The 17,574-nt window shown below is 36.5% G+C and overlaps 1 protein-coding gene across 1 annotated transcript in view; it reads right to left on the bottom strand.

Annotated features, from left to right (window-relative positions):
- Positions 1 to 17,574, bottom strand: part of LOC311283410 (USP6 N-terminal-like protein) — a 41,566-nt gene that overhangs the window by 9,019 nt on the left and 14,973 nt on the right. The window contains exons 11-13 of the mRNA XM_084397775.1: positions 3,721 to 3,825; positions 2,325 to 2,500; positions 2,013 to 2,122 (exon numbers count right to left, since the gene is read on the bottom strand). Coding sequence (XP_084253901.1) covers positions 2,013 to 2,122; positions 2,325 to 2,500; positions 3,721 to 3,825 — 391 coding nt within the window. The remainder of the gene's footprint in view (positions 1 to 2,012; positions 2,123 to 2,324; positions 2,501 to 3,720; positions 3,826 to 17,574) is intronic.

The raw sequence follows: 17,574 nt of genomic DNA on the forward strand, positions 1-17,574 counted from the left end.
AAAATGTTAATTAGCATTTGTTTAATGCCTCCCTGTTTGCCTGTAGACATTTTTTCTAAATTTGTTATTTAGGCTTTTAAGCAAGAAAAATTGGTAAAGACAAAAACTAAATTTAATTGTAATTTTAACATCATATTTAATATTACTATTATAGTATTTATTCATATTCAGTATTTTTAATATTCCTATTTATCTTCAATTTATGTTATTTCTGTTTAGTAATTTTAGTGCTTCAACATATTTCAGTTAATTGTCAAGGCATTGACAAAATATTATATTTTCACTGAAAACAAGTAAATACTAAATACCTTATGCAATTAGCTTCTTAATTAAAGGTCTCTTGTTTTAGGATTAAAATGCTTTTTCGCAGCGCAGACCAACTAGCGTTTGCTACCTATATGATGCAAAATACTATGCCAGAGTATCCTGATCTTTTGTACAAAGCTTTGAGTTTTTCCAATATTATTTCTAATACCCTATTTATGCAAATCTGCATTTTCTGACTACCCTAAAACACCTTTAAAATCAGTGATTCCTTCCATGACTGGCCAATGAATATCTGTATTTCAACACAGCCTGCTCTCCAGGTATTCAAGCCTGTTTTTCTGGGATCAGGGTGAAGTGATGAAAACTTGAGCTGGGTGATTGGACACACACAGAGAAACAGCCCCCTTATTTCCTCATGTCAAATTAAAAAATCCATGCCCTGACCCTCAGTGACCCCATTCTGTCTTAAGGATCATTCTATTGACACTAATGCAGGAGCTGATGGGAATGTCAGGTATATGTAAGCATGCTTATCCATTAGTTTTATCAGGAGAAAGGATATAGAAAAACAACTAGGGTGTAAAATTTTTGAAATTTACTGCATAATTCAATTGCACATTTTCCAATTATTTCAAACATTGAGGAACTATGGGATATTACGTTGGATGCAGCCACCTAAAATATGGATTAAACCACTTTAAATCGAAATACCTAAATCAACAAAGGCATCTTAGCAATGTTCTGTATGAACACAAGCCTTCATAATAAAATGCAATGACGTGCACATGAACTTCAATTTCCTGCACAGAGAGAGATAATCAGATACACACACATGCAAACAGGTGAGTTAGACACGTAAAACTATTTCAACTAGCCAGAAGCATTTTCCCATACGGTTAAAGCTCCAGAACCAGATTCATTCTTGCTCAGACAAAAGTACAAAGCCATAAATTATGTCACTCTGTGCCGACGAAAAAAACAAACAAAAACACAAGACCTGATTGGTGACATCCATCTATCTTTAATAACCTGAACATTGTTTAAAGGGATAATTCACAGAAATATTCTTCAATTCTTTCATGATTTACTCATCATTAACTCCCTCATCTCGTTCCAAACCTGTATGACTTTATTTCTTCTGAGCAACAAAAAAGATATTTTGAAGAATGTGCTGGCTGTTTTTTTCCATGCAATTACAATTAAAGTGTTAGTTCACCCAAAAGTGAAAATTCTGTCAGTAATTACTCACCCTCATGTTGTTCCAAACCCGTAAGACCTTCGTTCATCTTTTCGGAACAGAAATAAAGATAGACTGCAACGTAATTGCCACTTCCAAGGCCCAGAAAGGTAGTAAACACATTGTTGAAATAGTCCATGTGACTACAGTGGTTCAACCTTAATTTTATGAAGCAACAAGAGTGCTTTTTGTGCGATAAACCTTTATTCTTCTGTGTCAGTCTCTGACGCTGTTCAGAAAGCTCTTGATTTCATCAAAAATATCTTCATTTGTGTTCCAAAGATGAAGGTCTTACAGGTTTGGAATGACATAAGGGTGAGTAATGACAGCATTTTCATTTTGGGGAGAACTAACACTTTAATAAGGACTGGAGCTTTCAAGCTTCAAAAATGAATTGCAGTCAATTAAAATGTACCAATTAACGAAAACCCATTTAAACACAAAAGGGGACAGATTATTGACTCCTTGTACATCTCTCTACAATCTTGCCTCTATTTCTTTCACACACCTGTCTTCAGTAGCACCTCCATCTGAATCTTGAGAAGGGAGTCGCTCCTCCTTGACCCCACCCTGAATGGAATTCTGGGAACGTCTACTACTGCTCCTCTTGGTTCGAACCTGAATCACATATTTCTTAGACTGAATATGTACATCGGATAAATGCATAGCAAAAAAGGTGTCTTCTTTTAGAAATATGATACAGACATTGGAGTTGCTGATACCACATTGTCATTTTTGATTTCGAATAATGCAAAGGCCATGTTTAAGGCCAAATATGTGGTTTATCTATATACAAAGGTGGTCATAAAAGCAGGTGCACCTGTGCCTGAGTGAAGGTGGTGGAGATTCTTGCTTTGGGGAGGCGGCTGAGGGCAGGGATCTTCTTGGCAGGAGAAGATTTGGCAGCTGTACTGTTCTTGCCTGATTCCAAAATGTAATGCTGAGCCACTTTCAGCAGTCGTGTGAAAACATTCTTAGCGCTGGAGCCCGGAGCCTCTGTAGAAACACACAAAAAAAACATAATCTTAAGAAAGTCTCAAGAATCACAGATCGCAAGACTTGGAAGTGGAAGTGCAGTATATGTTTATCTACATTTATACAAATATATTATACACACACACTTTTAGCCGTGTTTCCACCGAAATTACCCGGAACAATTTGTCCCAGGAACTTTTTTTCCCCTCAGACCTGTCTAGAGCCTCCGCATATAAGATTAATAAAGCCTGACGCCGGTCCATCGGTCAAATTTTTAAAACTCCATTGTTGATTCGAACAGCAAACAACTCTTACTGCGTGCACCGCAAAAGACTGGTGGTTGAAATAAAAGGCTGCATGGAGTCAACCAATCGAAATGCTGCGTGAACTTGAGCGCACATGTTCAGCGCCCAAGTCCCACCCCTGAAAGTTCCCATAACTTTGAGAAAGTACTACCTGGCGAGCTGGGACTCTCTGAGGGGGAAATATTTACCCGGAACTTCATTTAGAACCTGGTCACTGCGGTCGAAACACACCCAATACCACCACAAAGTCCCTAGTTCCTGGGGAAAGTTCCTGCAGTGGAAACGTGGCTTTAGTGAGTAAATTTAAAAAGTAGGTGCCAATGGGTCAATGGGTGAACTTCTGTGAGTTGCAGTATATTTCCAGATACAAACAAACATCACACAACAAATGCGCCCACAGCACAAAAGTGAATGTTATCAGACTCTATCACATTTACACAGGTGCTGCCGGCCTGCTCTTGCTAATGCAGGCTGTGTGCGGGAGAACAGATATCCATGTCAGCCACATATGCCACTAGGGATTCAGCCTGTCCCCTGTAATCTCATCAACAGAACAAGGAAATGTGGGCTGTATTGTATTTCAAAGCGTCTGTTTTGGTGGTTTTGAGTCGGGTAGGTGACAGAGTACAGTTGGTAGATACGCTCTCTGCTGGAGTGTAATTCGCTTGACATTGAAAGCATGAATTGGTGACCTGAAGTACAGTGTGTCAAAGGTTTTAGCCTATTGTCTTGAATTTCTTTTTCTGGGCTTTCCGCCAATAGTATTAACTTGTGCCATGTGATTGGATCCAAGGGGCGTTATAATCTCATGTACAAAGTACTGGAGGACTTTCGTTATGAGACATTGTATCTCTCATAGCGATGACCCATTAGATTAATAGTGTGGAGGGGTCCAGACCTAAATTACTCTTAAATAATCTCTATGAACCGGCTCACCTTTTTTGGAAGTGTTCTTGGCACCTTTTTGTGAAGGTTTCACATCACGTTGTCCATCGCTGAGAGAACTCGTACAGCCTTTTGCGCTTTCTTTTTTCACTTTCTCTGCAAAGACAGATGTAAAACAGACATTTTTATATGTCAAACATAGTAAAAAAACATAGCAAATAAAAATAAATAACAGTAGTAAATAAAAATAAATAGTTATATATAAAAAAAAATCAAGTTATATGAAAAATACAAAAATAAAACAGAAAAAAAGTGAATAAATCATTTTCTTTCTTGTAGTGTGTATGCCCCAAGTGTTGTAGAGAAAGCGTTTTTTTTTTTGTTTTTTTTTGGTATGCAAGCTTTTCTATCCCACAAAAAGACAAGCAAAGCAAAACAAATAAAAATACTGCAGACACCCGCCAACTCATCGCAAATTACATGCAAAAAACAAATGTTTGTCACATTTTAAACGTTTTAAAAGTCAAAAGAAACATTTGAAGTACTACGCAACTACAATTAAACCTTAATCCCAAACTTTGGAGAAAGCAGTAATTTCACAATCTCAATCAGCGGCAGTTTAAAAGATTTAGTTTGCAGTGCATCTCATAAAGACAAGTTCTGGCATGTTCAGGAGCGTAATGAAAAACACTGGAAGGTACCAGGGCTCACCTTGCCTCCCTGAAGCACCCGAGGGCCTCAAAGGACATGTAAAGTCTTCTTTATTTACTCATTTACATTTCTGGTAGATTTTTAAATGACGTACATCAAAAACAAGTCAGAGAGGAGCTATTGAGACAATTCAAAATCCTTTCTGCCAAATTCTTGGGGTTTCCCTTGTAGAGATTCAGAGGTATAATTTTGTAGGGAATAAAAGTTAATGGACCATGTCACCCACTGGCATCGGTTTCAAAGAGCAGGAACAAAACAGATTAGCTGATGATGCAAAGTAAAGGTTTATTCTGTGGCTCTAATGCAATAATGACAGGGCTATTCTGAAAGAATGATGGGTAATCCCATCATTTTTGTGCCGTTTGATAGGAAGAATGTGCATTGCATTTCTCCTACAACTGGCGTCACAAACTGAACATAAACTGATGTGACTGCAGATGAGAACAAATATCTGATATGACAACAAAAGGGTTCAAACGAAAAGAGTTTCTATTTGAGAACAATAAAAGAGCAATTTGGCAGAAGTCTTATTAACTTTAGCCAGCTGTATTAAACTCATCCATGATTGCTCACTTCCTCCAGCCCTCTCTCACGGACACATGCGGTCTTTGAAGAACAGAACGCCCAGCTTTAGGTGGTGCTGAAAAGCGGCTTTCCTCTCGGATTACTCAACTGATAACCTGAAGGCTATCGTACTCTACCAGACGCAGAAAAAGGCAACCTTTCTGTGTTTAAACGTCTGTGCAACCATGATATCAACCAAGGCGCATTTGTGTCGATACACACGTTTGGTGTGCATGTGTGTGTGCTGCCACTCTATTACGAGAAGTCATTTTAAAAGCAGTGTATACAGACAACATCAGTTCAGTTTACCTAGTTTATATAGATCACAGAGTGGTTCAATAAAAACACTGCTAAAAGACATGTCTGGTAAACTAGGTACAGTTTAGCACTATAACGTTCTAAATAATGGTAATTAAGGCAAATCTTTATGAAGTTACCCATAATAATTGATGCTTGAATAAATAGTGGAATTTTTTTTTTTAAGTAAAAATATCTAAATATCTAGTTCAGTCATGAAACTAGAGGGCGCAGACTGACATGTCCTTTACATGCAGTCTGCAAGCAATCACATCATTACCGCATGTCACAAGCTGATTGGTCTGCAGCCAATGAGATTGCTTGCTCAACATTTAAATAGTCTGGTTCATTGTTTGCAGTAAGCTAGTCCTGCAGCGAGTTCCCCTGAAACCCTCCACCTCCCCCAGCTCCACCTGCCTAGATCTGCTATGGGATTTATGTACGTCTATGCTGCAGCAGCATATCTTACATGCTCATAGCGGTGTGTCTGTGTAAATATTAGCAGCTGCAAATCCATACTTGCTCTGCAGCAGAAATAATCATCAGCAGCAGTTTAGCAGATCTAGTCCGCCAAGACCAAATGCATTAACATCGCCATATTCAAATAGCATGCTGTCATGATTGAAATATTCTTAAAACATAAATGTACATTTTTGTTGTTGTGGTTGTGTTTTAAGGATACATCGAACAAAATGCAGTCAGGTCTATGCTTAAAATAAAGCAGAAAACATAGTTTTCAAAGAGTATACTGTATCTTGGCAAATAAGTCTAAATATCTTATGCATTAAGCCTTCTTATGCATCATTTAAAGACCCCTGAGGGCAATGCAGAATAAAACGAGCACATTATATAACAAAGAGAACAAGTCTTTTGATTTGAATTTGTAAAAAATTGTGACACTCTGAATTTCAAGAGCCTTATGCAACAAATGACATCATTTGCTTTGGATGTGGATCCACCAGATCAGATGTGCTACCGTCACAATCTGCTTGTGCATGTCATGTGTGTCAATCAGTGCAAGCGTTCAGGTCAGCATGGATCAGCAGTGGCAGAATTTTCCTGCTCTGAAACTGATATCTGCCACTTCCTCTGACGCACAAACAGCAACAATGTTGGCCTGGCAACAGGTAACCATGGCGTCTGTGCACAGGAACTCTGCAAGACCAAGATTAAACATGAAGTTTCCTTCTGGACGCCAGCCTCTGTTTCATAAAGACCGGATCTCTTGTAATGCACAAGTACTCAAGGAGAATGAACTACATAAAATAATAAAAATAGTACAGTATATTATATCATAGAGAAGTGGGGTTTAAAACTGATTCCACTGGTGAAAATACTTTTTCTTTTTTTTGTTGCATTTTTGCATTGTATGCCATGACTTTTTATCTTGGATTAAAAATACTAAAATGTATGTTTATTTTCAGGTTTAAATTAGATTTTATCTTTATTTAGTTTTTTTCCTTTAATATTTTTCCTTTAACCATTTAAACACCGCTATATAATCACTAAAAGCTAATTAAATTACATTAGATTAAATTAAAATTCTATTAAAAACTCTCTCCTGTAATGTAACTGAATAGGGGACACGTTACCTTAAGATTATATTGCATAAAGCACAAAACTGTACAACAATAAAAAACAACGTAGTACATTATGACCTAATAGCAATCTTAAGAAATTAAATAAATATTATAACTATGAATAAAGACACACAAAAAAAACTAAAATCATAATAAATTTATAAATAAATGCACAAATAAATATATCAATGCATAAATAAGTAAATAAAGTGGGTCTATATTTCCAAAAGGATCATAATCATGCTTAACTCGCTCATAGAAGCAGTGTGAACATGCAAGATGTCTTATCAGTGTCCAAGATCCACCTTCAAAGCTTCCAGTTCCCATAAATTCCCATTAAAACTCCCATAACTCACTATCATTACACCTGGAGGAGGGGTGCTCCAGGTTCTCATGCACCAGAAAAAATTACATTTACCTTTATACCTTGGGGCCCAGTGTTTCTTTGAGGGATTTCCTGTACCCTCAAGCAAACAATTCACATCTAACGGAGTTCAAACAAAACACCCAAAAATCAGTTTTCAATTAAGCTGTTTCTCCAAGTTATGTGTGTAGTTTGCACGTGCCAAAATATTGCGCCGCAGGAAAACAGATAACGTGGAGCCTGACAACAGATAACGTGGAGCCTAACAATGAGTACAGTAAAAGTCCTGAGATGAAGCCAAGGAACACAATAGGTTATGTACGCGAATACAAAGGAAATGGGCTGACTTTTGAACTAGCACTCAAACAATCAATCAAAATAAAAACAGTCAAGTAAAGAGACCACCACTTAGAAGACTTAACATTAAAAGACCTGCACCTCTGCAAAGTAAAGCTAACGTACTGGTGATTTAACTTCTGTAATGTCCTGCTCTCCCTTTGATGAGATTTATGGTACAGCTGTGGGACATGTGATTACAGGAAGTCATTAACTAAGATGGGAACCTCATGACACCAAAAAAAAAAAAAAAGTTTCATTCATGAACATGCTCACTTTAGTTTTAAAGGAGAGTTCATACAAAATTTTAATTCTGTCACCTCAAACTCATCCTCATATCAATCCAACTCTGTATGACTTTTTTTATAAAAACAAAAAAACAGCATTCTGGTAGAGAAACAAAATTTACGAAAATTATTTTTTAGGGTGAACTATTCCTTTAAAAGACTGACTGTAAAATTATCCGCTTGCTTCAGGCTTTTGGATTTGATTGTGACAAATTGACACGGGACAATATTTACTGGTAAACCATCTGTTTCTGAGAGAGACGTCACCATGTGCGCTGCTGATGCAGTTCAGACGAACCTTTAAGGATATTAAAGAGATTGAAGCGGACATGAGGAGGTTTGGCATTCGGTAAAACACAAAACCGAAGCATCCTCACACTGATAAACCGTACTCCTTCTGTTTGGACAAATCCTGGGCTATATTCCAATATTACATGGAAACGCAATCTGAGGGAGAAACATTATGGCATGAATGATTACCAAAAATTTCTAGGTCACTAATCAAGACAAATTAAGCACATCTTTTATATAAATAAAGGTATTTTTGTTACTATTATTTTACTATTTTAAATAAATACACACATTTTATATGTAAATAAATAATATAATATAAGTGTTTTGTTTTTTTACATAAAATGTGTCTTAATTTTTCATAAAAAATCAAGTAATATTACCAAACAGCAGCAAGTGCCATGTAACAACCATCTGCTCTATTAATACTGACACACATTTTATATTTAAATAAAACACACACACACACACACACACACACACAGTCTTTAATTATCTTTAAATGGCTTCCCACATGCTATTTTATTTATTTAACATCACTCTGCTTTTGGTTTTCAAAGCATGTCTTTCCAGGGACAGGTAAGAAGGTCACGAAGGGGAATAAAGGAGGAGTTGTGGAGGGAGGCCCACCACTGCATTGTGCTTTCTGGCCATCAATCAGTCCTGAATCCTCTTTCAAAGATAATCTATCAAAGCCTCAGGAATATCAATCACTGCAGGGTCGAAATGCAAAGGCGGGTCACAGAAGAACTACTTCAGTCTTTTCAAACCGAGCCACTAACCATGGCTTTCATTTCAAGCATCACTAATTTCCTTCAGAAAAACAGTTTAAAAATAAAATAAATCAATTCTAAATTTAAAGTAATGAAGTAATGATGATACAATTCTGCAACACACTGTACATGTCAATATAAAGTTGGAAAGAAAAACGCACTGAACTCAGTCAATCCATTTCTAAATATATGCACAGACAGGCTGCTCTTTTAATCCATGTGAAGTGGTAGGCTAGATCATTTACCAGTTGATTTGAACGCATCAATATGGCAAGAATGGGAGGAGCTTCCTGACCTGCTGACACTGAGCTTAGACTTCACCACATTTCCTCACTCAGGACTCAACTTTTAATGGGCCCTTAAGCCTGATCGCAGGTCAGGGGCCAGCACAGGGGCCAAACACTCAACAAGGACTTAAGGAACATGGCGAAAAGTGTGCTGGAGAAGATGTTTTTTTTAATTATTATTCTGATAAGAATTTCTATAGTGATAGTCTGGATTAGAGCGGCACGATTAATCGTTAAAAGATAGCGATCTCGATTTAAACCCACATTCCTTAATGACAACAATTCGGGCAATTCTGTAAAACCTTTGAGAAAATCACAACGGAACATTAAAATCTGCATTGACGCTTCAACTGAGCCAGAGAAAGCAGTTATCATGTATAGGTATGAAACAGCTTCACAATCACTATTTTCAACCACACAGTATTGTTATTTCTGTGATGACAAGTGACTTAAAAAATGTATTTGCCATTGAATCATTCATTCCAGAGATTCGTTCAAAAATGCTGATTCATCCAGTAATGAAACAAGTGAAGTCTTTATGAGTGAATCACTGAACCGTTTAATTAACCTTATTAAATAAAAGAGTTTTTAAATAGACTGCAGCAATTAACATTTTGTCAGAACCTTCAGTGAATTACAGGTTATTTTGTTTATTTGTCTGTTCAGAATCATGGGAGAACTGTGATCTACGGAGCCCCTGAGGGGACCTTTGCAAAAAAAAAAAAAAAGAAAGAATACGGACTTTCGCGTGCTCACGCGTTACAATTTCCGGTTTGCGTTATAGCGTCATTAATACAAATGTGGAAATATGGATGATGTATGTATGTATCATTTATGTATGTATTACATTGCCAACATGGGGGAAACAAAATATTAACATAAAAAAGTACAAAATATTAAAGGGATAGTTAAAGCTGCCGTCGGCAAAAAATTTTTGATCAAATTCAGTGAAATTGACACTATAATCCGACAGAACAACATAAATAAGGTGGTTTTAGAAAAAAACCCAAGTTTCTAACTCCACCTGGAGCATGTTATTTGTTTTGCAAAAATCCACCGCTCCCGGCTCATCGGGTCCAATCAGCGCAGGGGGGTGTGAGATCTGACTGTCAATCACAGGTCGTGCACACGCCACAGATCCCCCCTCCCTCGCGCAGACGCGCACGTTACAATATCACATGCACACGACACGCCTGAAGTTCGCCTGAAGATTGTACGAAGCATGATGGCGGAGATAAAATCTACTAACAAGCTTCCAATTCCTCGGTTATTGCTATCTATGGATAGATTAGCCAGGGCAGCCTACCTCCGAGTCCATGGTGTTGATCGATGCTGAAGAGACGGACGCGTTCACAGAAAATCTGGTGCACACGCACTGACGATGGGCGGGTGCTCGTTGGTAGTGGGGGAGGGGCATGAGAGTTGTAAACATTCAAAATTTTGGCTAAGTCCACTCAATCTGCCAGACTTGCCGACTGCAGCTTTAACAAGAAAGTGAAAATATTCACACTTGTTCCAAACCAGGAGGACCTTCTTCTGAGGAACACAAAGGATGTTAAGCAGAATATTAGGCATTGGCAGCCTAAGTATCCATTTACAACCATTGTATGAAAAATATGAAAGCAAATGATGACAAAGAAAGCTGATGACTGTTCAATGAACATTCTGCAAAACATTTTTGTGTTCACAGAAAAAAGTCTGAAAAAGTCTGAAATTTATATAAAATATAAAAATCTAAATTTTGGATAAAGGTTTGAATTTTTTTATTCAAACTGCAATTGGTAGTGTAATTGAATCAGTGTATCTTTCGTTCAGTCGTTTTTTGATTTAATATTTAAAGTAGAAAATTAGAAAAGAGTTCCTTTTTCGTTTTATAAACAATATTTCTAAAACGTTTTTCGTTCTGAGGTAGAAATTTGAATAAACAGCTTGAATATTCGATTTCTAGTCTAGTCAAGTCGCCTTCATTTATATAGTGCTTTTACCAAATATGGTTGCAAAGCAGCTTTTGCATAGATAATAGGAAATTACTGTAACAGATTGTTTATAGGCTTTACAGCAGCTCTTGGATAAAGTTCTACACGTCCGCATCATGTTGTTTTCTTTCTTTTTCAAAGGCATGACATTTTGTAGTCATTTTGAATGTACACAAATAAAAATATACATTTTACTGTTTCGAATGACAGAGTATGAAACGATAAAGTATGAAGTTATTTCCCCAGCTGAGGAACAAATCCAAGTGATGGCGCCGGCGCATCGCGCTTTAACAACATCGGATCACTTCTGGCATCGCGGAACTTGACATCGCAGCCGGTTCATTATTAAATTATTATTAATTCCTGTTCATTATTAAACTTTGGACCGAACGAAAGATGCGCGAACCCAACTTTGCGGTATAGTTTCAGTTTCGATTCAAATAAATTCGTTTAGGCTTGGCGTTTAAAACAGGCTAAAGGTTGTTTGTAATAAAGGGCACAATGGGCTATTTTTATAGGCTACTATGTATTTTTTTTTTTTTTTTATAAGTGGTTACTTATTTTTCATTTCTTGTTGATTTCTGATACCTTTCATTTAAGGATTTGGCTAGCCAGTAAGGGGAAGTAAAATACGCATAGCCTATGTTATTAATAGTGTTTATAATGTTAATGTTGTATTTTATTTACAGGTCTTTTACACCATCTCTGAATAGACTAGCCTAATAATATAATGCGTGTTTCCCTCTCAACATGACTGAGTGCGCCACGCACAAGCGTGCATCCTTGAGATATAAATTATAGGCTAATACATTAATAAAAAAGAATGTAATTCTACATCATAAAACTCAGAATATGTATTTTAATATCTCTGATGTTCTCTGGTTGTTAGATAGTCCGTCTGAATGACAGTCCATGCATGAACGTTAGGACTATTATACAGTCAATTATTATTAACTTTTTGTATTAGTGTTTAAAATATTTAATTTACAACGAATTATATTGATTTAGATCTTAATTTATTATTATTATTATTATTTTAAACTTACTGGACGAGGGCGACCATGGTAGGCCAACAGTCGTCATTTACCCTGTATTTACAGTATATCTATACAGAAGAAAGCCCTGTCTAGGCTCTTCGGTACGGGTTGTGTCGAACCATTCGTTAGTCTGGTTGTTTGATGAGAAAAAGATGAAATGTAGTTGCAATAAGCACGTTAAGAATCCTTACAACTGCAGCAGAGGATGACTATTTTATTCTGCAGTGCGGAACTGAGGAAGAGCTGATGACGGAACAGTTTGATCAAGATAAATAGCAATCTTGTGAACTTTACTTAAAAAAAAAAATGTTCATCGCAGTAGCAGAAGATTATTACTTGTTTAATTGTTTTATCAGTACACATACAAATACAAAGTTTATTCAAAGTCTATTCAAAGTTAATACAATTATTTGAATTGTGACTAAAATATGTCTCTAAGTCTTGTCTTTAGTAGCACCTTGCTTGGGATTTTTGCTAAAATCTTTTTGTGTTTCTGATAAGGCTGTCAATTGATTACATTTTTAATGAAATTCAATTTAGCATAGGCTGATGGATTAAAATAATTGCAAACAATCGTATATCATAAGCTGCTTTGAAATGAAAGCTGTCTGTAAATATTGGACATCGTTACAAAAGACTAGAGCATCTTTCAATCATTGCACAAGCCCTTGTTAGTTTTAATGGGAGGGTATAAAAATATCCCAATGGATATGATGAGTCACAGAAGCATAAACCAACAGAAGTCCAGCATAGCGTGTCTGTTAATTCCTTTGCGGTTTGGCTTTTTCCTTCACTTTAAATTACTAGGTTGTTATACATTTCCTTTTCAAGTTTTGTCCCAGATTCGCTCAAGTCCTTTTCTCAAATAAAATTGCCCAAGAGGTCTTATATATTGCAAATCCAGACGGAAAGAGCTAAAGACAGGATTTAGCTTTCAACATAAAAAAAAAAAAAAAAAAGTTAAACGTTCTCCTGCAGAGACAGCTCTATATGCAAGACATTTGTAGGGTGATTTACCTAAAAAGTCTCTATAAAAACATTGATGTTTACCCAACAACCACACTGACTCAACCAATGGCGTGATCTGTTTGATCAACCAATGGAAGATGGGGGGAATATTCAAGATTCAAGAGATCTGCATAAAACATTCATTAGTGGTGCAAGCAAACATGTGCTAGAAATGGTATGATAAGGGACTGTGAACTGAAACTCTAGCAATCACCTATCAATGCCTTAGCAACCACCCAAAACATTCAAATCAACCACTTGGCAATGACTAACAACCACCCAAAAAACCCTATTTATTGCCTAGGATCCAAATCCTTGCAACCACCTAGCAACGCCCTGGCAACCACTCATAAAACCCTAGCAACTGGGTTTCTAGCTTACTAACCAAATAAGCAAATTAAGCAATTTTTTTCAGTAAATAAATAAAAATAAATTGTCTAATATAAATTTATTTATTTAAATCTCATCAGTGTTTTATTTTATTGTATTTATTTACACATACAATTTGTCTATATTCATTAAAAAAACAAGTTTATATATATATATATATATATATTTTTTTTTTTTACCAAAATGGCAGTAAGTGTCATGCAAAAACCACATGCAGTTCTTAAAGAAACTGCCTTTAGCGACTACCTTGCAACCACCTAGCAACGTCATAGCAACCACCAATTAAACCCTAACAACTGCTGAGAAATGCCATAGAAATCCATTCAAGTGCTGAACCAACACCTACAGTAGCAACACCCTAGAAACTAGTGGTGGGGGAAAAAAATCGATTCTGTTCAGTATCGCGATATTTTGCGCATGCAATTATATCGATACAGTAGCGTAAAGTATTGCAATAGTTAATTATAAAATTATCTATTTTACTTTCGGGTTTTCTCGGAGTTTACTCTGATAATTTACATTTGCGTATTACATCAAGGTGGCGCTTGTTGCGGTGCTTTGTTGTCGTGCATTCAACAGCAAATTCAAATGAAAATGGCTTCACCATCACAAACGGTTGTACACGACGCTCCGTCTTCTTTCAAATCGAAAGTGTAGGTAAATTTCGGTTTTCATCAGAAAGCGAATAGTATATTACCAAATGAGTTTTGGTTGATGACCTTGCAGCCAACAGGACTGGACTCACATTTTTGTTTATTTTTCTCAGTTTGATTGAAGCTCTTAGTTACTCTTATTTATTTGATTATTCTCAGGTTTATGTTACTCTATTGTATTTAAATAATTTTAAGTTATGTGCTGGGAGCTCACCATTCATGTGAGAGGTCTCCTATTCAGAGAATAATTACGTCCTGTCCTGTAATAAGGTGTGTCCAATGTGTCCTGAATGTTCAAGGACAACGTTTTTGCACTACCCTCCTAAGTTTTTGCACTACAGTTAATGTGTAGAAGATAATGTTCACAGAATTAAATGTGACATTTGAAGTGAGTTGAGCAGTCTTATTTTCCTTATATGTCTTTGAATAATATGGGAGACATGAATCGCAAAATATCGCGGAATCAAATCACAATACTTGCTGTATCGCAATATGTTAAGAATCGCAATAATATTGAATCGTGGCCCAAATATCGCAATACTATCGAATCGTCACATTTTTGCCAATTCCCACCCCTACTAGAAACCACCCAGAAAACCCTAACAACGACTTGGCAACCACCCGGAACACCCTAGAATTCTAGGCAACCACTGTCCTAGAAGCTAAAAATCTAAAATAACCACATGAAGATTATTTCAAATTACACTTTGTTTGAAACAACTAAACAGATTCTAAATATCATTTTTGGTAACAATTTATTTTAGTGTCCTTGTTACACGTTTCATGTAGTTACTGTAGTAATAACTATAAATTATGCATAAATACATGCAACTAACCCTAAACCATGTAGTTAATTATTACACAGTACTTAAATGCATAATTGACCCTTCGCAGGGAGTTTGATTGACAGGCGATCTGACCAATCATAATCCGCCATCCGCCGAATCCGCCATTTTTGTCCGCCAAAAGCAGTCAGGAGAGTTAGTAGATTAACGTTGGAGGATTTGAACTTAAAAAACTAGTTGCAAAAACGATGTAACCTAATTTTTTTTCTCTATCAAGTGAATACAGTTATCCACAGTTATTACAGTATCCATAAAACATCTAGTCTTTTAAACCTTTTAAAAAATATATATATTTTATTTTATTTTAAATATTGCATAATCCTACAGATGGTAAAACAGACTTTTGGCAAACAATTACATTGAGGCTTTACTGCATAACATAAACAAAAAACCTTTAAGAAAAATGACATATATGGACAAACGCAGAAATGAATGTCCTCCAGTTCAGAAGAGACTGAAACTGTCCATCGCATGGAAACCACCTTCAATCACAAGTGCACGACCTCGAGAAGATAAACCTCTACTCTTTAGCACATAGAAGTTCAGGAGACACATGAAATGGTTCAAACTGGATGATGGGTGGCCTGATACTGAAAGTCCAGGAAAGCCTTCTGTCATTAGTGGATTTATAACCAACATAAGGCATTACTCAAGAGGGTCGGAAGAATTTCACCTTTCTGACCTGGCTAAGCCCGAGCCTAAGCCGCACTGCCCACTTTTGACAAAATGCAATGAAGCCATCTCTTCACGCTCATCAACTGTGTGCCGCCCAGAATGAGAAGGCTTGCGTTGGTCATTGTCTGTTTCACATCTTCTGAATAAGCGCTGGGCGGTCATTTGATTAAGCCGGTCCAGCGGGAGCACTCGGGTTACAGAAAATATTAGCCTTCAGCAGAACGTGCTCGGGGACAGAACAGTCAAACGCAATGAAGGGCTGACTTAATCATCTCATTTTACAGGATTAGAGGAGAAATGGCTGACTATTGTGTTTGCCCAGGCACAGAGCCCTGCTCAAGGTGACCAGAGAAGCAGATTCAGAGCTAAAACACAACATAAACGGTTTCGATAGCCGCTTTATAAGGCTTTTCAGGTACATTTTTCAGTCAGCGCTGTACCATCCCAAAGGCCAGAGTCATCGTCAGGGGATCCCAAAAAGGTCCGCTAAGATATTGAACACTTGTTGGTATTGCAATTGTTCCAGGCCCCACAAATCTGAACTGATTGGGATTATAAAAATATATCGCAAATAAATAATTCTTATGAACTGGCTCTTTTAATAATAAAGACTCTTAAGTCTCTTAAGTCACTGTACTGAACCAATGAACAAAATAACTGTTTTGAGTACTTAAGATCTGTGAAATGTAAATTAACATTACTGACTGGCTTATATGACAATGTGTAGTTAAAGATATGTGCACAACTGTTCAAATGTTTGGGGTCAGTAAGATTTTTTTTTTTTAACTAGTCTCTTATTTTAACACATGCTTCATTAATTTGATCAAAAATACAGTTAAAAACAGTAATACCATGAAATATTATAATAATTTAAAGTAACTTTTCTATTTAAATATATTATATTTATAGAAATATATTAAAAATATAATTCATTCCTGTGAAGGTTAAGCTGTATTTTCAGCATAATTTCTCCAGTCTTCAGTGTCACATGATCATTCAAAAAAAATTATTCTAATATGCTGATTTGCTGCTCAAGAAACATTTCTTATTATTACTAATGTTGAAAACCGTTGTGCTGCTTAATATTTGTGTCGAAACGGTGATACATTTTTTTTTTCAGGATTCTTTGATGAATATGTTCAGAAGAACAGCATTTATTTGAAATTGAAATACAAAATATTTGAACCATTATACATGTCTTTACTGTCAGTTTATTATTTTAATGTGTTCTTGCTGAATAAAAGCATTAATGTTTTAAAAAGAATTACTGACACCCAACTTTTAAATGGATATAATGGTGTGTGTGTGTGTGTGTGTGTGTGTGTGTGTGTGTGTGCCCTTGTTTATATTACATTGTGGGGACCAAATGTCCCCATAAGAATAGTAAAACCTGAGATCACCTACATTGTGGGGACCAGCCAGCGGTCCCCACTTTTCAAAAGGCTTATAAATCTCACAGGATGAGTTGTTTTGAGAAAGTAAAAATGCAGAATGTTTCCTGTGATGGGGTAGGTTTAGGGGTAGGGTTAGTGTAAGGGGACAGAATATACAGTTTGTACAGTATAAAAACCATTACGTCTATGGAGAGTCCCCACAAAGATAGTGAACCAGACATGTGTGTGTGTGTGTGTGTGTGTGTGTGTGTGTATACACACATACATACACACAATTTTTAATTTCAGTAAATAATATACAAGTATTTTACATTGCACCTGTAGGAATCAGCTGAGTCACTGCACCACTGACAGCAGGGGAAAACAGCGCTGAGATAGCAGCACACCTCAGGATTCTGCCAACACACTCACAAGCAAAATGCAATCCTGCTCTCAGG

The sequence above is a fragment of the Rutilus rutilus genome, assembly GCF_951802725.1.
Source record: "Rutilus rutilus genome assembly, chromosome: 23".
NCBI lineage: Eukaryota > Metazoa > Chordata > Actinopteri > Cypriniformes > Leuciscidae > Rutilus > Rutilus rutilus.